The sequence below is a fragment of the Mandrillus leucophaeus genome, unplaced genomic scaffold (assembly GCF_000951045.1).
Source record: "Mandrillus leucophaeus isolate KB7577 unplaced genomic scaffold, Mleu.le_1.0 Scaffold88, whole genome shotgun sequence".
In the NCBI taxonomy this organism is placed as follows: domain Eukaryota; kingdom Metazoa; phylum Chordata; class Mammalia; order Primates; family Cercopithecidae; genus Mandrillus; species Mandrillus leucophaeus.
Window position 1 is genome coordinate 5,111,930 of NW_012109585.1, and position 15,325 is coordinate 5,127,254.

Genomic DNA, 15,325 nt, shown 5'->3' on the forward strand with positions numbered 1-15,325 from the left:
GCCCTGCAGATGTGGCCAGCACGGGTGAGGTTCAGGACATGTGTGAACACTGAACACAGACAGAAGGCCATCTCCACAAATTCCAGACCCTCACCATCAGGATGTGAGGCTCAACAGGATGGTGGAGTTTGCTTAGCTGGACCACATCTCCTCCCTGTGAAAGCTGCCCCCATCACTCTCCAGAGAAGGGGCAGGGTAGAGGCAGAGCTGCAGCAGCCTAGATCAGGTTTCAGTTCTGATGATTCTTACGGTCTTCACTGTATGATTGCGGCTATCTGCCCTGATCACACACGATGACCAGGCTTCCCGATGCAGTTGTGATGGAGATGGAGGGAAGGGAGGGGGCCCTCGCTGCATCCCTATGATGGTCATAGGGTATCGATCTGCCCAGTATACCCTTTCCATGAGACGTTTTACCCCAGCCCAAACACCTAGTCCCTGCCCCTGGAGGTGGCCACTCAGCCCAGGCCTGATGGGCCAATAGTCCTGTACCTGCACAATATTCAATCCTCTTGCCCTCAGTGTTTGCTTCAGGGAAGAACACAGGAGCTGTATGTGGCCAATCAGAGCTCCCCCATGCTTTGTTCCAGGGCTCACAGGCAAGATTTAGTCCCTTCCTCTGGAATCCCACATACAGAAACAATGTGAGTGTGGGGCCACCAATGGACATCTTGCAACCAAGTAGAGAATGCCACTGTCAAAGGCCCTGGATGCCTGCAACCTCTTCCACCTCCCTTAGATTTCCCATTGTGGGAACTAAACCACCTTTTTTCCCCTAAGCTATTAATAGATGAGCATTTCTGAGTGTTTCTGTTACTAAGCCTGAAAAAGTCCTGATAAATTCACCAGGACAGTCTCTTTCAATCTTCTTCACCTACTATCTGTCCAAGTGTTTGTTTACATCAAAAACTTTGGGGTCCCAGAAACATCCCATGAGGTCATCTTGGAGGTAGGGGCCAATAGTGTGAGGAGCTCAGAATGGGCAAGTAGCAGGTGCCAAGCAGGCCCACACTGAGGTCTGAAGACACAAATGCCATGGGGAGCCAGCTGGCACAGTGGTTTAAAATGTTAGAGACACAGCAGGGGCAAGACTGGGGACTGTTCTGGATTCTATGTGGTGATCTGTGGGTAATAGGCAGCCATTGGCAGCTGTTGAGCAGGGCTGAGATGTACCTTGTTCTGCCAGTGGCAACAAGAGACTTGCAGGCAGCTGGGGCAAACTGGAGGGGTGACCATGCAGGAGGCTATAGGGGGCCTGGGGTGGGGCAGGGGAGTCCTCAGAGGGTGTCAGGAGGGAAGCCTCAGTGGGACTTGGCACCCATTGGTGCTGCCACTGGAGGTGTCACTTTTACCATCATGGGTAAGTGGGCAAAGAACAGGGGCAGATGACACTTAGGGGCAAGAAAAGATGCAGTGGGAGCGCTTGCAAGACTCAGGGGGTCTCCGGGGACATCAACATAGAATAATCGGCTCCGAGGCAAAAGCGAGGGGGGGCCCAAGCCCTCATTGTATCCATGTCTAAACTGAGGCCCAGTGACAGGAAGGGAGCTGCCAAGGCCACTGAGCTTGTCAGTAGCAGAGCCAGGCCTGGGGGCCAGGTGGCCTGCCCTGCTCACTTGGGGCCCAGCACATGATGCTGTCTTATTTTTTACTCTCCCTGGAAGTCACCCTGGGAAGCCACTTAGTCCTACTCTTGCCACTTAGCAAGGAAGGAGGACCTGCCAGGGGGAGGCTTGTTGACCAGGAAATAACTGGGAGTCAGGGTAGAAGGAGAGGGCTCAGTAGCCTTAAATCCCTTCAGAATTGTGAAAGGAGCTGGGGAATATTGACACAAATTAAATCCAATAAAACATTCATTTAATTAAACTTTAAGTGATCCAAATATTTGCTGTTTGGTTAATATTCACGTAGCTGACAGGAGCAGAATTACGATGGTTCTATCAGTATTCACACATTCTAATTTTGCATGAGTTTTTCCTGTGCAAAGTGCACATCTTCTACATACAAATGACTGGGAATAACTCAGAGAGGATGCAGCAGCCAGTTATCCCAGCCGGCACAGGACCAGAGGGACACAGAAGGCTTCCATCTCCCACTTGGATTTTTGTTTCCTATTAGCCCCATGTTTGAGGCTCCCGCAGACCTTTTTCTAGAGCTGGTTGGAATATATGACTTTGGGGCCACATGGAGGAGGGCATACTACGTTTCACATCAGTCCCGTGTTCCAAATGAGGGGCCATGCTCCTAGCCTTGTGTCTGGAGCCCCAGGAAACCACATCCTACCAGACTACCTCATCTCCCTGTCTCCCACCAGCATTCCCCCTCTCTATGTACCCAGAGCTCTTCTCATCTTGTAACACAGTGGTTCTCAGGCCACCACAGAACCCCTGGGGATGCTTGTTAAAATCTGGATGTCCACCCAGCCCACCAGAGAGTCTGCATCAGCCTGAGATAGAGAGGCAAGAATCTGTGTTTTAATTACCCACCCCCAGAGATATGATACAGGTGGCCAGGAAGCCACACCTGAGAAGCGGATCTCTAGGGCCCAGGGGAAGCCCTGCTGTGGCCTCCAAGCCCCTCCCCGAAGGCCCAATTGGTCTTTTCCTTCAAGTCTGACCACAGATAAGACGTGCAGGGAAAATCTAGGTTTCTTTTGTAACTAACCTGACTTCACAAGCCTCACCCCATTGGGAGAAAAACACAACTAAACGCTCAATCCGTTGAAAAGATTAGCGCGAGCTGACAGTTTTAACATTTTAACAGTCCACGTAAGTAGTGCTCTGTCTGAAAACTGCTCTGTGTCTGCAGCTTCCACCCCCTGCATCCCAGCTGCTCTCCCCGCTGGCTTCTGAGTGCCCAGGGGAGCAGCGTGGTGGTGCACTGCAGCCTCACTTCCCATGGCAAGGGACTCTGGGTTGCCCTGTCTGAGGTCACTCGAAGCTGAGCTCAGCCCTGGGCGTGCTCATGATCTGGGCTCACAGCCTGGTGGACTTGGGGGTCAGGAGGCTCCCCCAAGCAAGGCCCCCCTAGCCACCACTGGCCTCCACGCCCCTTGAGGCTAGGGGCACTTCCCTTGGACCTTGGTCTGACAGCCCAAGGCAGCTCTCAGGTACAGAGATGATGCTGCTGAACAGCAGGGGTTCGGCCTATGTCTGGTTGCTCACCTCACAGAAAGTCCATCACAGAGTGGATGAGTATTGCCAGGGAAGAAAGACTTTAATCTCAGTGACATCAGCCTGGAAATGGGAGACCAGTCACAAATCCATCTCTCTGACTAAGGCTCGGAGTTTAGATAGCGGGGAATTAGGGAGGGGTAAGACAGGAGATGGTCAACAGGCAGCAGGTGTGTGTCTCATTGTCCGGCTGCAGTAATCTAGAGGCCTGGTGGTTGGTTTCCTGTTAAAAATCTCAGATAAAACAAATTGAGGTTTCTCAAGCTTCAGTTATCTGGGAAAATTGGGCCTGTTTCCATACCAGGAACCAAGGTGGTTCTGGCTCTGCCCAGACACATGTGGTTGCCCCAGGTGGCAGGAGCAGCGACAAAAAGCCTCGTGGCCCAGGAGAGCCTCTTGGTCATGTGATGAGGAAAGGATACCTCCTCTTCTCCTGGGGGGAGTGCTGAGGTCTGAGTCCTACTGACCCGCAGAGTACAGTGGGAGCTAAACCATTTTAGCACGTTCTCACTCTCTTTCCCCTCTCCAAAGCCCGGGTCTTGCTACAGAGTAGTGCCTTCTCCTGCCCTGAGCAATAAGCCTCATGACTTGGAGGTGGGAGGGTAGCGAGCAGAACTTGATTTAAGGGGGAACTTGAAATGCGTCACTTTAATGTTGGTAAAATACTATGCCAGTTGCGTCTGCATCCATCACTCGGTGCTTATCTTTCCTCATGGGTTCCTTCACCGTGAGTCACATTTTTCCTGAGTGTGATTGTCCCCTCCCCCACCGGCCTGTTGGCTCTTTTACTTCTTTATTTCATTTTCTCCGTTTCTCATCCATCCATCCAACAGCACTGATGAAGCACCTAGTGTATCTGGTTCATCGTTGTGAGCCCAGGGCGGGGCCCCTCAGCATCTGTGGAGGAGGGAGGGCTTGCTGCTCAGGGTCTGACCTCAGGGCCCTGCTTTCAATTCAGCTGCGCTGCTGTGCTTTGCACCTGCGGCTGTTTTCCCTCCCTCTTCCCTCTCCCAGGGCAAGAGGGTATGAGCACAGATGTGCTGCTGCGGGGCTGCTGCTGCCTGGCCACAGCTCACAAGCATCCCGCAGAACAACAGAGCTCAGCTCCCAACTCTGCTTTGCTCCAGTTCAGGGGGATGTATCTGTTGGGGTCCCCCAGGTCCCAATAGAGTAGTAAGCATGAATAGGGAATAGACAAAATAGTACCCACTGCTCCCAGAGCCAGCCTGCCTCCCGCAGCTCATGCCACCTCTGGCTATTGCCCCAACCTCCCTGAGTGCACAGATTTGGGAGAAGAGCAAAAGCGAGCCAGTCCCATCAGTGGCCTCTGACTCTCCCCTAAAGCCGATCCCATTTGGTCATTTGAGCAGCCTGAGTTTGATTAATTTTTTCATAAATCCTGAGAATTTCAAAAAACTTGTGATTGCAGAGAAATATCTTAGATTCTTACATTTGCCTGAAGAATGATCAGTCGTAATGCCAGTTATCAAGTGCAAAATGGCGAGGACTAATAATTTCTGCAGCCTGAAGTATGCTTCAGAAAATTAAAAGCTACAGTACATGGTCACAGAACAGAAATCCAAATCCAAAGTTCAGCGAGTCCTCAGACAGAAACAAACCAAAGATCAGCCAGTTCATTCCCCAGATTTCAGACAGCACAACCTTTAAAAGTGACGCCAGATGGATGAGAAACCTGTTGGCTCACTCAGCAGACCTTGTCTGCGCTTAGCAAGACCCAGACTCCAGTAGTCCAGGGGAGCTGAAGCAGGATGCCGCACCCCTTCCCCTCTGGTCTCTCTGTTTGGTGGGCCCCCTGGCCTTAGCAGCCCACATTCTTGGCTTGACACAAATCTATGGCTCAGATTGTCCCCTGCACATTAACTATGGTTCTTGACCTGTTTGGACTCACACAGCCTTTTGGGCATTTGACCTAAGTCTTGGCTCACTGCCCAGCAAAAGTGTCTATCTCTACATTTAGTCAGCACATTGTAAACAATTTTCAGGGAGCCGTGGAGCCCTTCTGGGCCCCTTCCACCCAGGAAATTCATGGCTATTCACCTTGAGTTGAGACTCCACTCCCTGGGCCTGCACCTGACCGTGCCTCCTCCTTTCCCTCTGCAGAAGTGGTTCAGCTCAGCCTCGCCCCCGAGGACAGGGTCAGTGTGACCACAGTGACCGTGGGGCTGAGCACAGTGCTGACCTGCGCCGTCCGTGGAGACCTGAGGCCACCAATCATCTGGAAGCGCAACGGGCTCATCCTGAACTTCCTGGACTTGGAAGACATCAATGTAAGTCACTTGGAATGCACTCTGAGCTCAAGCGCACCTCCCTGGGAGAGTACACTGGGTAAGATGCCACAGGCAGTGGCAGGGCCAGAGAGTTTTAGTTTAACATCCCGTGTTTGGTGCTTTTCTAGCCCGTTGTCAGCTTGGCAGTATCAGAAAATCCAAGTCCCACCACAGCAGAAAATAGATGAATGGTGGCCATCAGCCTTGTAGCTATGTCTGGCTAAGAAAGAGAAGAGGGATATGATGGGCAGGACAGGAGGCCTCTGAACGGGGCTGCATTAGCAAAGGCCTGGAGGTGACCCTGAGAATGGGCTGTGTGGGCCCGCTCACAGGGCTTAGAGGGATGGACCACAGGCCAGCAGAGAGTGCAGCAGGCTCCACAGCTGAGAGAACAGCGGGCTGGGTTACCTTAGGAGGAGGTTCTGGGCCCTAATGCTGGGTAGGCTGCAGACAGCTGCATGCAGGGAAGGGGTGGTCCTTGTGGAGGGCAGAGGTGAGCCACTGGGCTGGGTTGGCTGGAGGACAAGTGCCAGGTGCCAGATGAGAAGGTGGAGGGAAACCAGGTCAGGCCAGAGGGGACCTACCTTGGGGACGTTCGTTGCTGGGTGAGGGGACAAGGGTGTGATGAGTTAAGTGGTGCTGTGTGGAAGAAAGCAGCTGAGCTCATGCAGCCTAGCGTGGCCATCAGGGGGTACTTTTGTGCTCTAAGGAACCAGGCAGCCTCCGTTGGGGTCCCAGCATTACCCACGTCAGCTTTGTGACTTTGAGTAATTTCTTAACCTGCTGATCCTCAATGAATTAATCTATAAGAAAAACATTAGCAATACTTCCCTTCTATTGGACTTAAAGAAGTGGCATAATTCAAGGATATTTATTGGTCCAGGTTTGGCACAAGAGGTGATGTGGCTTCCCAGAAGTTCATGTGAGAAGACAGAGTGATGTCACCCATGTAGTGAGCTGCCAGGACAGCTGACAGGTCTTGGGTTACAGTAACAGGTATATAATTTTCAGGCAGAAGAGAGGGCAGCCCTAGCCTTGTTGGCACAGGACAGGGCAGCTGGTCCACAGTGGGATGCTTGCCCAGAGAAGAAAGACCCGTGGGATGAATGGTCAGTTCCTGCTAACATCTCGAAGGTGGTGGGGTAGGGGCTGGGGCAAAGGGAGCTGACCTGGGCTGTGCGACCCCATGAGTTGGACTAGCACAAGGTGCACCTCAACAGATCAATCTGGGCCCCTTGGATGGAACCCCATTCCAGCCATCAAACCTGCCCCACCATGGAGAGAGAGCCGCCACGGGAGGGAGCCGCCACATGAGGGAGCTCCTCATCCCAAGCGGCATATGCAAGCTCAAGCAGGGACTGGGTCAGCAATGCTGCTAGCCACAAGAGGGCAGCTAAACCCAGTGACCTTGAAGGTCCCTTCCAACTCTGAGACTTGTGGGGAGAGAGACCCAGCATGAAATGCTGCAGGAACCACCAAAGTTAGTCATCTCCTACTCTGTAGGCCCCTTCAGCTACACCCTGGGGGTCATGGGGGAAGCAGATGAAAAGAGGGGGCCACTCTGGAGGTCCCACCCCGGGCAGCGCTGCCAGGGAGTGCCCTTTCCCTACCCTCGTCACACTAGATGGGATGGTTTCCTTGTGATTTCCCACCACGGTGAACATAGCCAGTATCCTATACAGCTTTGAGTGTCAACGCAGCACAATCCTGGTGGGTGCTTGCTGGACAGAGGCTGGATGGGCAGAACCCTTCATTTTCTGGGCCTGCGATGGCGAGGGCTTGTCTGAGAACTTAGCAAGAAAGAGCAGCGTCCTGTCTGTAAAGACTGGACTGTGTTGGGGTGCATGTTTGTGAGTGTGATATCCTCCACTGTACCTGCTCACACGGTACAGTGCCAGCTTTTAAACATGTTTGGCCAGTAAAGATTGATCAGTACTGAGACAGGTCCACCTGTGTCTGTGGGAGCATTTCATGTGCATTACTTGGTGCTCCATTGAAAGACATCAGAAATAAAAGCAGAGGCAAGACTCCACTTAATGTACTTGCCATCAGTTAATTAAATTACTTTGAGTGGTTTGCCCCTCCCTCAAACATGCCTCCAGCACCAACTCAATTGCATTTCTACTTTTCACAATAAGGTTAGCAATTTGGGTAACTGTGGGTGCAACCAGAGATGAATGGCCCCTTGTTACCTCCCAGGAAACACTTGCTGCTCGTGGTTGAGTCAGTAGCCCGCAAATAGGCAGGGCCCAGTGCTTCTCAGAACCCCTACGCGAGGGAGCAGGGTAGTGCCAGCCCCGCAGGGGTCCAAGCCCGATGCGTACAAACACACAAAACACACGCACACCTCCCCTACCTGAGGGAAGGAGGCGGCACAGCTTGCTAGTGAAGGGCATGAGCCTGGGGTCTGCCACTTACTAGGTAGAACCTTGGAAAGTTACTAGTCTAGTAACCTTGACTGCTCTAAGCTCCAGTTTCCCCTTCTGTGAAATGGGGATAAATAATAGAACCAGCCTCATAGGGTTCCAGTGAGGATTAAATGAGAATATGCATGTAAGGCTCTTCACGTACGGTATTCTATAAATGCTAACTATTATCACTGTCATTATCATTATTACTATTGTTGCTATCATTCATATTATTCCTGCTGCTGCTAAATAGCATTCTCAGCATCTTGCAGCCTGAGTCCCGACCAAGCAGCCAGCAACAGCTGGGTGAGGCTCCCGGTCAGGCAGATAGGACCTTGGCATGCCCCCGCTGCTGGCAGTGGGGACTGAAGTCTCACTGTCCACGTCAGCCTTGATTCACCCAGGGAGAGAGGCACTGACCCGCCACCTCCAGCAAATCCAGAGCAGCTTTGGGTGAGCTGTTAGACTTCTCTGAGCCTGTGGAGAAAAAGCATGACGTCCTCCTTACATGGGTGTTTTTAGGCTGAAGTGTGTCAAGGACCCAGCTCAGTGCCTGGCACACAAGAGGTGCTCCTAAGCAGTAGCCCCACTCGGGACGGTACGGAAAGCAACCCTTGCAAGAAATCAGGCTGAAGGGGGCTAGAGCCAGGTCATCGGGATTCACTTGCATTTTCAAAGCAAGAATTAGTCAGGGGAGAACAGCCCAGGACTGCAACACTGATGCAGCAAAGATTCTGGGGTTGATGAGGCTCCCAGAGTCCCTCGGCCTGAGGTGTCTCAGCGACCGATAAAATACGGTCACCGGCATTGTAATCAGTGGTGATGCCCAAACACGCCTGCACAGGGGGAAGCTGATCGGCCTTCAAAACCCAAGGCGGGGAGATCACAGAGCACGAAGGAGTGTGGGCCTCCTTTCTTTGTCGTTTGTGTGAGACATCTTGATTGGCAACAAAATATTAATCACTTTTTCACTACTCTCTTAATGAGAAGCTTTCGTGAGCAACAAAATATTAATTTGTCTTGTCTTATCTGTTAAGAATTCTGTTAATGAATTCAGTCACAGAGCTATTATAGAATGCCATTCTAATGACACATGTAATTAAACTTTTCTGACTTGCAAACATCAAGCATGCCTTGAGCATCAGAATAATATTTGATCAGAAAGTAAATGTACCCCTCTCGCCTGGAGCCAAGTAAGAAGGAGCCAGTCAGATTCTGCAGCGAGCAACGTTGCTCTCAGAAGCACTTATGAATCATCCAATCGCGTGTGGCCCATCCAGGTGGGGTACATGGGGAGTCATCATTTGGGTTGACTCACTTGCTAAGTGCCTGAGAGTCACAAGCTCCGTACCAGAGTATAGAACGAAGACACTGTTCGCAGCCTCCAGGGAGGTGAGGTATCTGCTAACAACTGTTCTGGGGGCCACAGAAATGGAGCCCTTCTGAATGGGGCTTCAGGAGACAGGAATAAGTGAGTAAGAAAGAAGTGTATAGGGACAGATTGGGGCTAGAACATAAAGGTCCTTGAATGTTAACATTAAGAGTCTTAGCAATTGCCCTGTGGGCAGTGGGGAAGCACAGATGCTTGATGGGGGAGTGACATGGTCAGATGTGTGTGCTGCAAGAGTCTGGAGCGCCTTTTCCAGCCTTTTGCATCCAAGAGGGAGTTCAAATAACAGAGGGCCCAGAAGTGAGGGGAGCCTTGTTGATGTTTTCCGAGTCTTCCTTCTCTGTAACTTCCCCAGCGGCACACTGGAGTGCAGCAGTGCCCCAGAGTCCCCCTGGCTTCCACCCAAGGCTCCCCTGATGGAGCCTTGGCTCCATTGGGCTCAGTTCATGATGTCTTCACTTTGCCTTTTTTTTTTTTTTTTTAAAGACAGTAGGGTCTCTCTCTGTCACCCAGACTGGAGCACAGTGGCATGCTCCTGGCTCACTGTAGCCTCGACCTCCAGAGCTCAAGCGATCCTTCCACCGCAGCCTCCAGAGTAGCTGGGACCACAGGCATGCACCACCACACCTGGCTAATTTTTTTATTTTTTCGTAGAGAGGGCTGTTGCTATGTTGCCCAGGCTGGCCTCGAACTCCTGAGCTCAAGTGATCCTCCTGCCTCGACCTCCCAAAGTGCTGGGACTACAGGTGTGAGCCACCATACCTGGCCTTTGCCTTCTTAAGGTTGTCAGGAAGTTCAGCCTGGGCCTGGACCTGGTATGTCTCCTAAGGACACCTGAGCCACTGCCTTGCAGGAGGCTTCAGCTTTACCCCCCAGCTTGCAGGAGGGAAAAGAAGTCCACCACTGAGCAGAGGCTAGAATTATGGACGAATCGTGTAAGGCCCCCAAAGATAGGTGCTCCCCAGCAGTTCAGCAGCCCAGGGCACACCCTGCAGCCCCTCGTGGCAGTGGCTCTCTGGATTATGACGCCGCCTTCTGTTTGTTTGATGAGAAATCAATAGTGTCTGCTCACGCTCATGTTCCCCAGAGCTAACAAGTGCAGCCTGTAATTTGTTTACTTCCTGGCCGACTGTGGGTTTCGTTACTGAAGCAGCTATGTGTCTGGATATGCTTCTGACCTGGCCCTGTGCCCCCGCTCAGCTCAGTCCTTGAGGAGGCACAGCCCACTGCCCCTACCTCAGAAGCAAGCAGAGGGGTGGCCACCAGCAGCACCCTGTGCTCTGCATGACCTGGGCCTGGGCCTGGCTGCCCCCAGGAGTGTGTCTGGTAGAAGGGGAGCCTTCACCCCTGGCCCCTGTTGTGGAGCCCCCACAGGAGACCCTTCCCTGGTGAGCTTCCCCTGCAGCCCCTGTCTCCTGGGGACTCAGGTCCAGGCTTTGGGGGCTGGAGTGAGACCCATCTCAGAAGCAGATCCACACATTCCCTCCCTGCTCTGGCCCCCATTCTAGGTATTGGGAAATACCATTTTAGGTATTGAGGTTGGGAAGGATGGGGTGCTGCCTCACTTTCTGCAGAAGCAGAACATGCAAACCCATTCTGGGCCTCAGCCCTCTGCTGCTCTGACCACCCAGCCTGCACAGCGGCCACTCAGGGAGGGGTGAAGTGACTGTCCCCAAACCTAGTCTGCATGTCCTGCCTCAACAATGTCACCCGCCCTTTGTCTCATAACTGTCTTCCTCACTGTCCCTTATGATCCTGAGGGCCAGGGAACAGGAACTGGCAGAAATAGGGACAGGGCATCTCAAAAGTCACAGGTAATGGCTGATGGGCTGAACCATCACAAGTGTTGTTGCCAGTGTTGTTACCATTCATACACGGTGCAGGCTCCGTGCCGGTCAGGCCATAAGCATCACCTCATCCCATACCCCTGCGCCGTGAGGCACATGAGGTTAAGTCATTCAGAGGAGTGGAGAACTTGTCCGTGGGCCTACAGCCGCCTACATGCCTTGGCCCAGAGCTCTCTGGGTTCCTTGCTTGTGGGACATACTACCTAGCCCCCAGCAATTCCAAGTCTTTGCTGTGGGGCTGTCTGTAGTTCCCAGGCCCCAGTGGAATGTATCAAATTGGATATGGGTCCCTGTGTGTGGAGCTCCTATTCTTACTGGCTGCTGGCCTCTGGCCCCAGCAAGGAAGGAAGCAACGTGCTCTGAGACCAGCACGTGGAATTGTTTAGCAAGGATATTCTGAGGGGGAGAAAACATTTTTCTATTGTATTCTTTAAAAAAGAAAGAGAAAAAACAAAAAGGCCTACAACAAACTTGGTATATTTCAAATGACTTGAAAGAGCCACTCTTTTTTGTTTTGGATTTGTTTTTTTTTTTTTCCACTGAATCTCGCTATTTGGGGCTTTCAAATGTTGGCAGGCAGAGTACGGTGATAAAAGCAGAAAAACAAAACCCATTAGAAGAAAGTATTTGTGGCAGTGTTTGAAGGATGTGTTAAAAAAGGTTCACTTTTCTCCCCCTACCTAAATGGTATAAAACCAGGAACAAATAATTCTAATGAAGCGTATACTCTCAGCTAGCTCTTCTTTGGAAGTGAGTTATTAAAAAGACCAAAAGAAAATGATTTAGGAGCTCATGACTCATTTAATTTTTATTGTCTTTATATGAACCAGTCATGAATTCATTGTAAAAAGATGAGAGGCGTTTGATTAGCATGGAGAGCTGTTTGCACCACGATAGACAGTGGTTGTAGGCTCTGCATTAAAATAATCTCATTAAACGCTTGGGTACATTTTGTTTTAAAATCTTAGAAAACACTACACTTGAAGCACTTAAAGGCTTTGACCAATTCTCTGTAGCATGTGTCAAAAACATCTGAACATCCAGTTCTTTTGAGTTTTGAATGAGTTCAAACCATTGAGAGTGTTGTCCAGAGCTCTCCAAGGTATGAGGGCAGGGGCCTGTGGTACTCCAGCCTGTGGAGCTTGTGGGGTGACTCTGCCCCGCCAAGTGTCTCCTCTGGCCTTTGCTTTCTCAGTGCCTCTTTTGAGGTCCTCTTTCCCCTTTTAGGGGAAAGCCTTACGGGAAGCCCCGGCCTCAGGGCTTGACTTGTACTCAGTGACCACTTCCCCATTTCCAAGGTACAGGGTCCTTCAGGAAGGTTCTGATTCCGCTTCTATACCCTGAGTGCAGAGCCCAGGAACTCCCCACAGAGTCTCTTCCTCACTGCCTCCCTACAGAGGCCCAGCCAATGACGGAGGCCGATTGGTGCCTCTCTTGGCCACTACAGATTGGAGACCACCCCTCCAAGGTGGGGTGCACTCTCCGCACTGAGCAAGGACAAGGGAGCCACCAGGAGGTCCTGCAGCCCCTGAGCCATGCCCAAGCACTGCTCTTCCTCCCCTTCCCCAGCCCCATGCAGCGGAGCTCACATTCAGCCTGTTTCAGGTTTTGTCTACAGCAAACAAGACTGCAGTAAACATCCTTACACACACCTCTTTGCACATGTGTGTAAGTTGACATGTAAGATAAGTTCTTGGAAGTGGTGCATTTTCAGTTTTGATGGATTTTGCCAAATCTCCCTCCAAAATAGCTGCGCCAGTCCACTTCCCTCTCCAACAACGTGTGAGAGTTTTGAACACCGTGTCAGGAGAAAATTTCTAACTGAAAGTCGTCTTGGTCCCTGAAATGAGCCGTAGAAGGAAATTTACTTAAATCCTCTCTGGAGTGTCTCAAGGTCAGGAATCAGCTGTCATGGCTGTGAGTGTGGTCCAGGTTAGAGTCAGGAGCTGGAACCCTTGGTAAAGACTGCTCAACCTGGGTCCCCATGATCCAAGGGTCCCCAGGAAGAGGGTTGCAGGTTTTCCAAAGGAAAGCAGTAGGTGTGAGGTGGTCTGGAACTTCAGATGACTGCTGCAGTGCAGTCTAGAACCTGAGTCCCTTCCCGCCCCAGCTGGGGATGCCAGGCTAATTAGCCAAGGAGCCAAAGCCCCATTCAAGGGCTCAGGCCTGCACCTCACCAGAGGGCCCCTTAGCTGCCACCCCTACTACATAACACTCTGGAGTCCTTGCAGGTCAAGAGGTATTTGCCCTCTGGCCTCTAAGGGTTGACAAGTGGAGGGTTCAGAGCAATGTCTGTGGCATGAGCCTTCTGTTGCAGGTGCCTGGGCACCTGTGTATACCCAGATAATCAGGTTTGTCCCTCTATGCAATTCCAGCACACATACCACTAGGTCAGAACTTCCCTATTTGAGTTTTTGAGCCAACTGAAGTTGGCTCTTCCACAGAAGACGCCCTCAATTCTGACATAAACAAAGTCAGGTTGTTCCCAAAACCACCCTAGGGTTCAACAGTTTGCTGGAAAAACTCACAAACTCATTGTAAGTGTTATACTCACAGTTAAAGTTTAATACAGCAAACAGAGTACAGGTTAAAGTCAGCCAAGTGACAAAGCCCACAGGGTAGAGCCCAGGAGGGCTCTGAATGTGGAACCTCTGTTCTCCTCTCCCAGTGGGGTCATAGACATGTCACTGTCACGGCGTCAGTTTCCCAGAGAAGCTCACCCAGGCCTCGGTGTCCAAAGTTTTTGCTGGAGCTCATTCAAATACTGCCCATGTGGCTGCCCCCTTGTCCCCAGCCCCTCCAGAGGCAGAACTGATACTACCTGGCCCAAAGACCCCAGGCAAATAAAGAGACCCCTATGAGGCATGACATTCCAGAGCCTAGAGATTGCCTCCCTGTAGGCAAAGAGGGCAAGGCCAGACCTCCCTGAGTAATATGAATTCTTCACTATTCTTCCTCTCAGGGCTCCCCAGAAGGTAGCATGCTAGGCTAACACACCTCCCTGAAGTCAGCAAATATTCATTGAGCTCCAGTTACGCACAGGAACCATATGACATGCTGAGGATAATACAGTCATGCACAAAGAGATGAGTCATCCTCAAGAGATGAGGGCCTCCCCTTTGGCACCCACGGTCAGAAGGAGAGACTGACCGCACACACCAGAGGACACCCAAGTCAGCCAGGGACCACACATGCCCTGAGCCTTGGAGGAACGAGGTGCTCTCCCCACAGTGGCTTCTCTCATGCCTCCAACTCCCTCTTCCAGACCTGAACCTGGGAACGGGCAGGAGGACAGGCCACTCCGAGTTGTTCACACTGAATGCAGCTGCCCACAACAGCCCTCTTCCAGGGGACTCAGTCAGCTACTTAGAGATTGCTCCAAGTTGCAGAGACTTCTTTTTCTTGAGAGGACTCTGAGAAAGAGGATGGTTCTTCAGGTCTTTGCAGGATGGCAAGTCCGTCCTATGAGGGGCTGGAAGGAAGTGAATGGCGCTGTAACCTCAGTGTTGGTCACGGAGGTCAACACTAGAGAGCCAATGTGTTGGTATGTGTGTGCACTCATGCATGTCCATCATGTGTGCCATGTATCCATGTAGATGTTTGAGTGTGCTCCCTCCCCCGTGTGTGCGTTCACATGTACTGCCTGTGTCCATGTGGATGCCTGTGTGTGCTCATCCACATGTGCATGCTGTCCTGGCTTGGTCTGGATAAGGGCCAGGCAAGTCTAGATGTGTTTGAGGAATGGCCATCACCAAGGCACTGCATGTCACTCTGTGTTTAGGTTCGCTGCATTCGACTGTGCGGTGAGATGCTACAGTTAGTGGCATTCTAGCAGCCAGAATTTAAGGATTGTGGGGGGAGAGACCCCCCCCTTTACTCCCTCCTCCTGCAAAGAGAGCCAGGGGTGCTCCTGAGGAGGGCAACCTTGGAAAAGCTCTGAATAATTGTTTCTAAACTGAGTCTGAACTTGTAACATTGACAGTATCATTAACCTAAACTCTAATATCACTCTGGAGTCCTTGCGTTGAACATTTAGTCACTAAATATTCAGTATTGATGGCTCACTTCCATATTGCTTATACCTGACTCCCATGGATCACTGTGATAACATCCCCCATCTCATCTCTGTTTAACTATTGTTTAATACTTAAGTCTCATTTAATTGTGTTCTTTATTAAGGGCAGATACTTAGAAAATTGCTTTTTAAGAGGCAAGAACC

The 15,325-nt window shown here is 51.3% G+C and overlaps 1 protein-coding gene across 1 annotated transcript in view; it reads left to right on the plus strand.

The window, feature by feature from the left end:
- The window catches only part of FSTL4 (follistatin-like 4), a 665,226-nt gene that overhangs the window by 604,276 nt on the left and 45,625 nt on the right, over positions 1–15,325 (plus strand). Inside the window, exon 7 of the mRNA XM_011969239.1 lies at positions 5,295–5,461. Coding sequence (XP_011824629.1) covers positions 5,295–5,461 — 167 coding nt within the window. The remainder of the gene's footprint in view (positions 1–5,294; positions 5,462–15,325) is intronic.